This window comes from Caretta caretta, chromosome 8 (assembly GCF_965140235.1).
Source record: "Caretta caretta isolate rCarCar2 chromosome 8, rCarCar1.hap1, whole genome shotgun sequence".
NCBI lineage: Eukaryota > Metazoa > Chordata > Testudines > Cheloniidae > Caretta > Caretta caretta.
In genome coordinates this window covers 105,307,537-105,319,309 of record NC_134213.1, presented here as the reverse complement: position 1 = coordinate 105,319,309, position 11,773 = coordinate 105,307,537, and the positions used below count along the sequence as shown (strand labels likewise).

The following is an 11,773-nucleotide window of genomic DNA, read 5'->3' as shown; positions in this document are numbered from 1 at the left end:
TACATTCCACTCCAGAAGAGACTGCCTTTCAGTGATGCAGAAAGTGGTTCCTCTGGATCCCTACCTGACTAGGTTGTTGTGATAATTAACAATTTAAGGCACCTGAGTCCTTCAGATGAAAGCTGCTAGAGAAGAACAAAGGATTATTATGACCAGAAATACCCTGTTGCTCTAGTTCACTGCTCTTTTGCATCCATTTCCAAAATGCCGTCTTTCTGTTAAGGCTGTAAGGAAGTCTCTTCTCTTTACATATAGCTCCGTGTCCCATTCAAATCAGATGCTGTTACCTGTACAGGGCTGTCATACAATTCAAACAGCTGGGCAGTCACATGCTTTGCATCATGGGAAGATTGTGCCGCATAATATTCTCTGCTTTGCTGTGAGGCTGAAGCTCCTCAAAAGGGCAGGACGAAAGGGAGTGTAACTTCAAAAGAAGGAATAAATACACTGTGGTTCTGTACAGTACTCATGCTTATAGAGAAAAGAACAGACTCCTCAGTCATTGTGCATAGTACAAAGGTAACAGCTCTTGATTTCAGGAGCACTGAAGAATATTTCAGAACTGTGTGTAGCAAACTTCACTCTAGTTTAGTGCTGAGACTCCCAGCCATACCATAGCAAGACATGATGTTTGCATGAGAGAAAATAACGAAAAAGTAAAAGCTCCGTCAGTCCAAAGTAGACACAAATATTAAAAAGATTCTGTAGTTTGATCCATTCAGTATAGGGTCAGATTCTGATCTCACTTGTACAGGAGGAAATCTGATACACAGGTGTAATTGAGGTCAGAATAAAGGCCAAAATGTTTGGCCACTAATACCCTTTGATTAGCAGATTCTTGTGTTTAAGCCATGGGCCTGGATTAAATCCAATCAGGCAACTTATTTTTAAAGTAAATATCCTGTATGCCGTTTGCCGGATACTAGCACAATATTGTTTTCATTTTTCTCATTTTTCCATTGGGAATAATCATCTTGTTGAGAAGAACAGTGATCTAATGAGAGACTTAACTTGAGAGTCTGAACAATGAATTCATTGCAGCTGTGTGAGAGGGGAACCAAGGCGGAATCCACAGAGGGTTTAGTGCATTTCAGAGTAAAAAGGCAGAAGGGAAGGTGATACTGGGACACAGATAAGAGTCAGAGATTAACACAGATTGGAACAGGAGGCAGGGCCCTCACTGCACTAGCCATAGAGAAAAGGGAGCACTGCTTAATCAAACGATCTGGCAGAGACAGAGATCCTGTTGGCTGTTGACTGTGTTCTTCCTTACTTTAACACCTAGTAGGCGGGGTCTCATTTCAGAAAAATTGTGGGTGTGGCACAGAGTCCCCTAGGTAAAGGGTTTCCCTGTTCTTTTCCAACAACTCTCATCTAAGACCTGACAAACTCACTACACCAAATACATGTCTTACAGAATAGTTATCCATAAAGAGTAACATGAAAGGTATCTACAGAAAGCTCATAACTTGTCTAGACTTCTAATCATTGTGAGGTGTATGTACTGTGACGGGGCAAGGCCAGATGGCTATAGAAAAGTAGTGGGAGATAGATATATTAGCTCCAGGCTAAACAAAGCTTTGGTACCAGGATAAGTGAAATGACAGCTGCTCCAAGTCAATTAAGACACCTGGGGCCAATTAAGAACTTTCCAGAAGGCAGGGAGAACTTTACCTTGAATGGGACACCTGAAGCCAATCAGAGGCTGGCTGAAACTAGTTAAAAGCCTCCCAGTCAGCCCAGGGGGTGTGCATGTGAGGAGCTGTGGGAGGAAGCTGTGCTGTTGGAGAGGCTGAGTAGTACACACCATATCAGGCACAAGGAAGGAGACCCTGAGGTAAGGGTGAAGTGGAGCTTGAGGAAGTGAGGGCTGCTGTGGGGGAAGTAGCCCAGGGAATTGTACATGTCATGTTTCTAAAAGGTCAGCTACTGTAGCTGATACTATTAGGGTCCCTGGGCTGGAGCAGTGGGTGGGCCTGGGCTCCCCCCCTTTGCACCCTGATTAATCACTGAGACTGGGAGACAACAGAGACTGTGCAAGGAAGGATAGCTTCTCCTCACCTCCATTGCTGGCTTATGATGAAAATGGCTCTGTAGACTGTGACCCTTGTCTCTAGAGAGAGAAGGGTTATGTGGAGGGTCAAAGTGAGCCTCTGAGGCTAGTGAAATCTGCCAGGAAATGCAGGACCCATGGATGCAATGACAGAGCTTTGTCACAGTATGGATAATATTTAGGGAATAATGTATACTGAAAGATTGCTTTATGAACTTGGAGTAGAAACTGGTCTCCAGGAGGTTATGTGTCTCAATGGTCACCCACTCAAGCAAGAGGGAGCTGTCACCCCTTCCTAGTCTGCTGCAGTGGTAACGCAAAGTTCTATTGTCTACCCTTGCCATAGTCAATGGAAAACTGTCTGAGACAATCAAAACCACTTGAAGGTAGAAAAGAAACTCTGCAACAAGGCCAGAGTTTGTCCTCCTGACCCTGAATAGAAACAAGGGGCTGTTTTCAGAATAACCGAACATAAAGGAAGGCACTCTGGATCCATTCACTGAGGAAAACCGTGGCAGAGATGGGTGCTTTCATGAATGCTTGAATCCTGATTATTGAGAAACCAGCCAGCTTTACAACAATTGGGGGAAAAGTCTATTCGATTGGAAAGGTGACAACTGATAAATGTAGATTCAGGTTCACGTTTTATGATTTTGTTTTGTAGTGTAACCACTTTTTTCCACCACTCTTGCTTGATTCTGGTCAAACCTTTATTCTTTCTTAAATAAAAACAACTTCTGTTTTGTTGTAAGTGCTCACAAGTTCTGGGTGATTTACAGGAGCGGTGGCTTAAGGTAAAACTAGTAAACTGGGGCACAGTGCTCTGTTGGTGGCAGAGGATCTGGAATTCTTGTGAGCAGCCAGTGCAAGGCGTTAGATATCAGAGGGGAACAATTCAAAGGGATTTGGGGATGGGGTGCACCTATTGTTAACCTGCAAGGTGAAGGAAGGGCTAGCATAAGCCCAGAGGGGAGTGCTTGAAGCGGATGTAGGGCTGGCAGTATAAGGGAGCTGATGCCCAATTACCACAAGAGAGACTCCCTCTCACTGGAGGCAGAGGGTAACAAGGGGACTCACTGTCATGGGTACCCCAAGGAGGGACAAGGTTGTGTCAGTACATAGAATATTCCCTGTTCCAAACAGCATCATGAATGAGAAGAACTAGGCAATTATTCCTAATGACTACATCCAAAGTCTGGGGAGGCAACCTGAGACTGTGGGGGGCAACTGTTCCCCTTGCCCAAAAACAAATGACACCCTGTCTGGTAGGAATGTATTTCTGCAACTTTTCTCTGGAGATGCCAGAGGGACAATCTGGTGCCTGAGTTTATGGGTCTGCTTCTCACCTTCTGCCAATATTTATTTAACATAGATGATTGGTTTCATACTGAAAACGGCATACACCATTTGCTTTGCTTATAAACTTTGAGATGTCACAGTAAATTAACCCTCTAAGTAATGTGATATTATCTAAACTGAAAGTCGTCTTCTGCCAACAGGAAAATGACTTCTGCTAGAGGGCAGCCACCTGTGCATTTAAATCCTGGCTTGGTAGGGTTTGACTGGGCTTCAAAATGCATTCCAAAACCTCATGCTTTTTGGGCTTTTTATTTTAACCACATTTTGTAAAAATCACTGTTGCCTCTGACAAGGGAGTATAGCAAAGATGCAACAGGCATCTGAACCACTTAGCTAAGGTGACAATTTTAATGTGGAATGCAACCCCCTTCTCTCCCCCCCATTGTGAAAAGATTTTGTGTGCATTTGCGGAGAGGAAACCTGAATCATAGCTCAGCTGGGGGATGGAAGAAGTGGAAGAAGAGTCAAGGAGCTCAAAGGGAGGAAAGAAATTAAAATTTGCACCAAGATATTTCTATTCCATTTATTCCATAGTAGTTAGCCGTGTGCCAAGGTTGTGCACCTTCAGTGCGCAGTGCATACATTTGTTTCACTGAGGAGAGAATCAATAATAGGGTAGAGTGAAAATATGCCGGGTATCCACCACATGCCAGAAGGGCACACGTACAGAAACGTAATTTCCAGAAGTAGTGCCTTCAGCGTGAGGTACCTGTGGAAATGGCATTGAAATGCAGTGTGGGATATGTCATGTCCTCCATGAGGAAACAGTAGTACTATGTCTGCAGGACAGTGGGCTGGCCTGGGAATATTTCCTGCAGTAGCCAGGACATCTGGGGCTCTGCCTATATGGGCGCTTTTAAAGAGACAGCTTCATATTGACTGACACTTGAAAAACATTAACTTTTCAACTAAAAGGAATATAGATGATTGATAATTTTTTCTGTTCCCTTATTAAGTTTGTAGAAGATCTCATCCTTCATCACCAGTTTGCTTTGCTTCCTGCCTGCCATTGTCATATTGTCACAAACTCGTATGTAAGACGTCACAGTCTGTGACGTCATATAGTCAGCATTATGACCTCAATGAATAGTTAAGTGAGAGGAGAAAGGATGGGCTAGATGGAAGATACTCTTTTAAGACACAAATATCTTTTGTAGCTGTCAAAATATAAAAGGAAAATTGGGGTGTTTACATAGGAACTTTCATCCTAGGATCTCAGGGCACCTTACAAGCACTAGCTAATTCTCAGGTAGGAATGAGGGACAGGAATCAGTACTTTTGGGTTCTTGTCCTAGCTCTGTACTGACTCTGTGTGACCTCAGGCAAGTCACTTAGCTGCTGAGTGCCTCAGTTTACTCCTCTGTAGAATGTTTACAGTAATACTTTTCTCTAGCTCACAGGTATTCTGAGAATTAATTAATGTTTGCAAAGTGCTATGAGCTCCACAGATAAAATGTGCAAAAGAAGATCAAATTACTATAATTATCTCTATTTACATAAAGCTATTAAAATGGGAAAGTAGATAGCAACCAATATAAATCAAAATTTATGACATGTAAAAAATGACAAGGGAAGCTAAAGACAACAGGGAAAAATCCATGGCTGGCAAGGCTAAGGTTAATAAGAAGGAATTTCTTAAGTATATTAGAAACAAAAAAAATCCTAGCAATTGCATAGACATTACTAGATGGAGATGGTAACATTGTTAATAATAATGCAGAAAAGACAGAAGTATTTGTAGATATTTCTGTGGTATATTTGTAAAGAAGCAGGAGAAGGTTATTGTATCACGTGAGGATGATCAAGTACTTTCCAGTTCATTAGTAAACAAGGAAGATGTTAAACAACATCTACTAGGGAATGGGATAAAAATCCCACAATGCTCTGGTTTAACTGGTGCAATGTGGGAACCCTGAATTGGTTTCCTATTTGTTGGAAAAGTAATATAGAAGCATTCAACAATCTAAAAGATTTGAAATTTCCTTCTTGCACATTTGTAATTTTTTTTACTTCACTTCTGCTGATTGTATATGTCCTTCAAAAGAATATAGAGCTTCAGTACTTTGTTATCATTATTCTAATTTACAGTCAAAATAATGTTGGTCATTTAATACACAAAGCCGTGAAACCTAGAGGGCTAGAATGAGTTTGCCCATTAGCTTGCATGTTTCCTGCTGCTGTAATCATGATCTATTGTGTTTTAGGTGTGCATGACACTTCACAGATGAATAAAAGTACGTTGTCCCTTCCCCAGGAGGCTTACAATATAGCCTACATCAACACCCCTATAAGATGTCAAGGCCTTTAAGAGCAGGGAAGGAAGTGAGGTGGTTCAGACACAGTATACAATTGATAGAGAAGGCAGTTCTTAGGGGAGCATGGGTCACATACTGGCAGTATCCAAAATCTAGGGATAAGTAGCATGTCACTGAAAGGCCCCACTGAAGTAGTGTTTTAAGGAGGGATGTGAATGAAGGTGCGGGATGAGCATATGAGAAGATGAAGGCTGTTCTGGGACTAGGGGACAAGGCAGGAGAAGGCATGAAGCTGAGGATGGCAGAAGGGTGTATTTGTAATGGTTGTGAGGGGGGACTGGCTATGGCCAGAGCAAAGGCAGTGGAGGGGAATGAAGAGAAAAGGAAAGCAGAGATGCAGGCTGGGGAGGAGTGGTGCTGAAGTTTGCATTTAATGCAGAAGGTGAAGGAAGCTAGGGGGGTGGGGGTGGAGATATAGATATGGTTACAGCAATGGAGGAGAGAGAGGACAGGTTTGCTGGGCATTTGGAACTGAGGCAAGATAAGCAGGGAGGCCAGAGAGCCACTGTTTGCTGGGGCTCAGGTGGATACATTCAAGGCCTGGATAAGTGCTTCAGCAGTTGGGAAGGGCATGGAACTGCAGACTGTCACAATCTTGGGAAGGAATGATTGGCTGGAGGTAGCTGCAGTCCAAATTCTCTCCCTCACTGCTGAAACAGCTGACAAGTTGATTTGGTCCAAATGCAGACTTTGTAAAAATGGCTTCAAAATAACCTAATGGTGGTAGGAATGATTTAATCATTAAAGAAACAGTCAAGGTGATAAGAAAAGGAGTACTTGTGGCACCGTATGCATCCGATGAAGTGAGCTGTAGCTCACGAAAACTCATGCTCAAATAAATTGGTTAGTCTCTAAGGTGCCACAAGTACTCCTTTTCTTTTTGCAAAGACAGACTAACACGGCTGTTACTCTGAAACCAGTCAAGGTGATGAGAAGCAGGAAGTGTCACTGATCAGTCTAGCTGCATGACACTCAGAAAGTAAACAAACAGCCGGAGGATAAGCATGTTGGATTTTTAAAATGCTTCATTTTATTGCTAATATGAGCCACAACATTTTAAAAGCTGTGGCCCAGATATTCACCTGGTGTAGATCAGCATACCTCTGATTTACACCAGCCAAGAATCTGACCCACTGAAACCAAATCCTTTTTTGAATTACACTGGTGACATCACTGTGATAGGTCACTTAGAAAAACAGACAGATCCATGGCACTTTACCAGCATCAAAGAGATTGCACAAGTGTAACCAAGGGCAGAATTTGATCCACTATTATCAGGATAATGTCCCCTTACAATTAGTGTAGATTTTGGTTTAGCTTTGGCAATACTGGCAGTGGAGAATGGAAACAGAACATTCTCTGACATCCTGAGGCATCAGTCTGGTGATCTTCAGGGAGGATTCAAACCAGGTCCCTTCTGTCACAGAATTTCAAACACCCTGTGGGGATTAATAAAGCTCAAGTTCACACTTCATATTCACACTGTAGGATTCTTTTACAATGACATTGTTTAAAGTAAAAGCTCACTAATATTGAACATATTTTGTTACATGTAAATTCATCCCTATATTCAGTTTTTGTACAGTATAGTTTAGTGTCCCTTATGGACTAATGCATATGTCTGTACATAATCTATCATTTTGCACCTACATCTTGATGAGGAATTACATTTTCATTTATCAATAGCCAGCCCCCCATTGGCCTCCCCCGAATGTAAATACTTCAGCTCAGTTCCGCATGAGTTTGTAATGTCAGAGCGGCATCTCCATAATAAAGATTTGGGTGGCTGCAAACTTGTCCATTTATACATACTAAAGACATAATTTTCTGAGGTCCTGAGTCCTCACAACTTCATTTGAAATCAGTGGGAGCTGCAGGTGCCCAGCACCTCTGAAAAAAACCAAGTCCTAAACATAGTCATTAGGCTTTGGGCCATTTCATTTCAAGTTGCAAGTGTAGTCCTCAACTGGACTCATCAGTGCTAATCTGCCTAGCAATTTTGTGATGTAGACAAAAATCAGATAAGGTATAACATGAGCAATTACCATTGATTTAATTTCTTGTGATGTAATCTACGTGATCTCCCAAACTCAAACTGGTAGGGCAGCCTGATATTACCCCACTGGGCCCCTTCTACTCCCCCAAGCATTAAAACTTCTAGTACCATATACTCACTCTATTTCTACGCCTTCCTCTTCCGTTAGGAGCTCAGCCTTTTGCAGTTTGCGCCTGCAGGCACGCTCCTCGCTGCTACCAACACTGGAACTCTCCTCCGAGCTTTTGGAAGTTAAATACTTGATCGCCACCGCATCCTTCTCGTTCATTTGCAAGCAGAGGCAGTAGGATTCGCTCACCTTTAATGAGTTTCCCCACATGCTTTGGCACATATCAGTCCCATTTGCATACACCTAGATGTCAAACAAAACAGATTAAATTAAAAAAACACCTCACCCATCAAAAACACTTGGGCCTGGTTTGCTGTTGCCCTTAGTCCTTTCTACCGGCGTAAAGAGGATCTAAAACATTGCCAAATCAGACTGGTAGTGTGTGAGACCCACTTACCACTGCTCCAAACCACTTTGAAAGGTGCAGGGCAAAGGAGAATATAGCCCCTTATTTCCTTAGTTGTTTTCACATGCTAGGTGCCATAGATGAAAGCCAGTGTGTGTGTGTGGTCAACTTAACCCCATACAGCAAATAATGTGCCGGGACATTCTGACATGTACTTGTTTTAGTGAGCTTTGTATCAGACAGAGTTCTGGAAGCTGAAATCATGTATTTCTCCACGGAACAGTGCAGTCTAACAGATTTGTGGCTATCTAGAATTTCACTGTTGTCATTGTATGTACATCATGGCCATTCAGGACTCCACACAGAGAGAGTACAGGTGGACCTCAGAACAGACACCCACTGCTTGTAGGAGCTCCAAGGGAAGGCAGAGAGCCGCAACATCACCTGCCCTCCCTCAAAGTGAGTCCCCCCTCCAGTGCAAGGGGACGTGTCCAGTTCAGGAAAATGGCAGGTCCTTGTACCAGTTTAAAGTGAATCTGTCCTATATCTTGTTTTATGCCAAAATCTTTTTTGGAAGTACTACCTACAGTGACCTTTATGACCACACTGCAAATAAACCTCTTGGCTGTTTTGTTTATGTCATGGTAACCTGCTGCCCTCCTGGCCTGGATTCAAATAAACATTCATATCTTATTGGCTGGAGAAGCTAAGAACAGGTCAGCAGAGTTGGCAGGTCATGGACTTTAGCGAAGCCATGAATAGGTCATTAATTCTATCTTTGTTTGCACTTTGTCCTCCACATATTTGCTGTTGATTTGCAATATCTTCTGATTAAATTATTGCAAAAAAGACTTAGATACCCTGCAAAATAAAGCTGATAAAGTACTTGGCATTGCATGATGGCAGATGGAGCAAGCTTGGGAGTAAGAAGCAGGATGTATTCTTTAGTGATTGAAGGACTACTGGGTTCTGTTTCTGACTTTGTCACTGACTCACTCTGCAACCTTGGTCTAGTCACTTAATTTGTATCTGCATCCCTTTGTTAGTGGGAAATGGGTATAATACATATCCCAACAGGGGTGTTGTCAGACTAACTCAGTGTTTGTAAAGCACTTTGAGATCCCTTTGAGATCTGACATTACTATAAATATTCAAAGTATTGTATGGTCTATTCTTCTCGTCATTATGCAGACACCCTCCTCTACACACTGTTGTTGCGAATGGAAGTTGTAAGTGTGCAGTGAGTGAAGTGGAACCCTTTCACACAAGCATCAGTTCCAATCAACATGCTGAGTTTCCAGTAGTGTTGCCGATTCTGCTGAGTGCAACAGCTTTTTGAGTTACCATTGTCACCCATGTGTGTCCATATCATAAAGAGAGTCTCTTCCCAGAGATGCATCCGATGAAGTGAGCTGTAGTTCATGAAAGCTTATGCTCAAATAAATTGGTTTGTCTCTAAGGTGCCACAAGTACGCCTTTTCTTTTTGCGAATGCAGACTAACACGGCTGCTACTCTGAAATCTTCCCAGATGATTCGCCCTGGGCCAGTGACTCATTTCTCTGTGGCTCAGGGATCATGGGATGAAAGGTGCTATAACTGCAAAGTATTGATGATTGTTATTTTTAGGCTAGATCCCCAGGCCTAGTTATGTGGGAGCAGGGGTGGGGACATCATGTCAGGGAGTTGCACCTTCCCCCCATTTCCCAGAGTAGTCTCTTTCCTTGCTCGGGGGCGGGGGTGGGGAGATCTTGGTGTATACTATGCTTATGATATGCAGGTGGTCAGACTAGATTAGTTCGAAACAGTCTCTTCTGACCTTATGATCTATCATGTGTGAATAATATGGAGTCCATTCCAAATAGCCCTCAAAATTTCTGCACTGCAATGTAGATTTTAAAACTATAACTGAATGGCAGGGAGCTGGCTTAATCTAAGCTGCAGTTGCTGGAGGTGCTATGCCTGTGGAGTGCGAAGGCAGGCAGCACGCCACTGACTTTCACCTCCACAAGAGGCCACAAGATGTGCAAGGGGCTCTGCATCCTTTTTTCCCCCGCACACCCAGAGCAGAAAAATCTAGCCCTCTGGCTGTACCGTCTCTATTTCTGTCCCTTTCAGTGGCTTATTCCTTCAAGTCCTGGCTATTTCCTTGTGTCCTTCTGGTCAATTCAGGAGCAAATAAAATCTATAAATATGCATTTCTTTATTCCCTTATGTAAGGGACATTTCCAGATTGAGCCCTGGTGTCCAACAGACTCCAAATCACTCACTCATACACGCTAGGTTAATCTTATGCAATTCACTTAATTCTGATCTTGCTGCTATGACTACAGGACATTGAGATCACTACAATGCACAAGCACTGTCCAGAATCGACAAAGCATACCAGCCCTCAAACTGGGGCATAGGCTTTTCATTTCCCCATGCCTCAGGCCGCATTCTACTTGTGGTCTTTGCTCTAAGTTCCTTTTGGTGAGTGCTCTGCATGCAGAACAATGATACAATGCGGCTCATAAATTTTAAGATAGCATGTGTAAAACTGGCTCGGGTCCATTGTACATTCTTGATATGCAACATTAGTTCCAAATACTCCTTCCAGCCATTCTCATGTCAAATGCATGGCTGTTGATTGCTTCACCATATGGGTTAAAAGCACTTGAGGAAATAAAGCATCTGTCCGCAATGCACTGACATTCGAGAACTCTTTGTGCCTTTTGGATATCAGCAACTTCCCTTCCAGAAGCTCACTCCAAGCGCAAGCAAAGTCTGACTTTTTCAGCATTTCATTTTAACCCTGAAACATGTTTTTTTTAATTGTTTGGACAGGGCTTTGAGGTGTTTTGGCTATTGCCATGTAAACAGGCAGAATACTATTAATTTGAATAATGTACTGCAGGGGTTCTCAAACTTCATTGCATCGCAACCCCCTTCTGACAACAAAAATTACTACAGGATCCCAGCAGGGGGGACCAAAGCCCAACTGCCCCAGGCTTGGGGGGTCCAAGCCCAAGGGCTTCAGCCCCAGACAGGGGGTCTGTAACCTGAGCCCTGCCACCCAGGCTGAAGCCCTCAGGCTTGGGCTTTGGCCCTGGGCCCCAGCAAGTCTAAGCCAGCGACCCACTTTGGGGTCCCGACCCACAGTTTGAGAACCACAGATGTACTGTGTTACTGTGCTTTGATAACAGGAGAGAGAAATGATGTGATAATTCTAGCTGGCAGAGGTTGTTGTTAAACATAACAGACCTTGTGCAGTCATTGACATCTGTAAAAAACAGGTGTAAAACATAATGATGGTGGTAGGATAGCATCATACACCCCTTTTCTGCGGTCGATGATCACAGAAGGTCAAGGCCATGGATAATCAGGCCTTTGTACATTTGAACTGAGTGTATTTTTTGTACAATGTTGTACATTTCCTCTCCTCAACTCCTCCCATGTGTATATTGTTTGTATAACTCAAATGTGTCTTCAAATCTTTCAGTTAGTTAGATTAATTGTGTTCTATAACCAAAAGCCTGTATATCCATTATCATACAT

The 11,773-nt window shown here is 42.9% G+C and overlaps 1 protein-coding gene across 4 annotated transcripts in view; it reads right to left on the bottom strand.

The window, feature by feature from the left end:
* Positions 1 to 6,734: 6,734 nt before the first annotated feature.
* Positions 6,735 to 11,773, bottom strand: part of LOC125641766 (riboflavin-binding protein) — a 34,942-nt gene continuing 29,903 nt past the window's right edge. For all 4 annotated transcript variants that reach the window (XM_048862164.2, XM_048862165.2, XM_048862162.1 and 1 more), the window contains 2 exons: positions 7,903 to 8,135; positions 6,735 to 7,166 (listed from right to left, as the gene is read on the bottom strand). In XM_048862164.2, the coding sequence (XP_048718121.1) occupies positions 7,148 to 7,166; positions 7,903 to 8,135 (252 nt within the window). In that variant the 3' untranslated portion in view covers positions 6,735 to 7,147. The remainder of the gene's footprint in view (positions 7,167 to 7,902; positions 8,136 to 11,773) is intronic.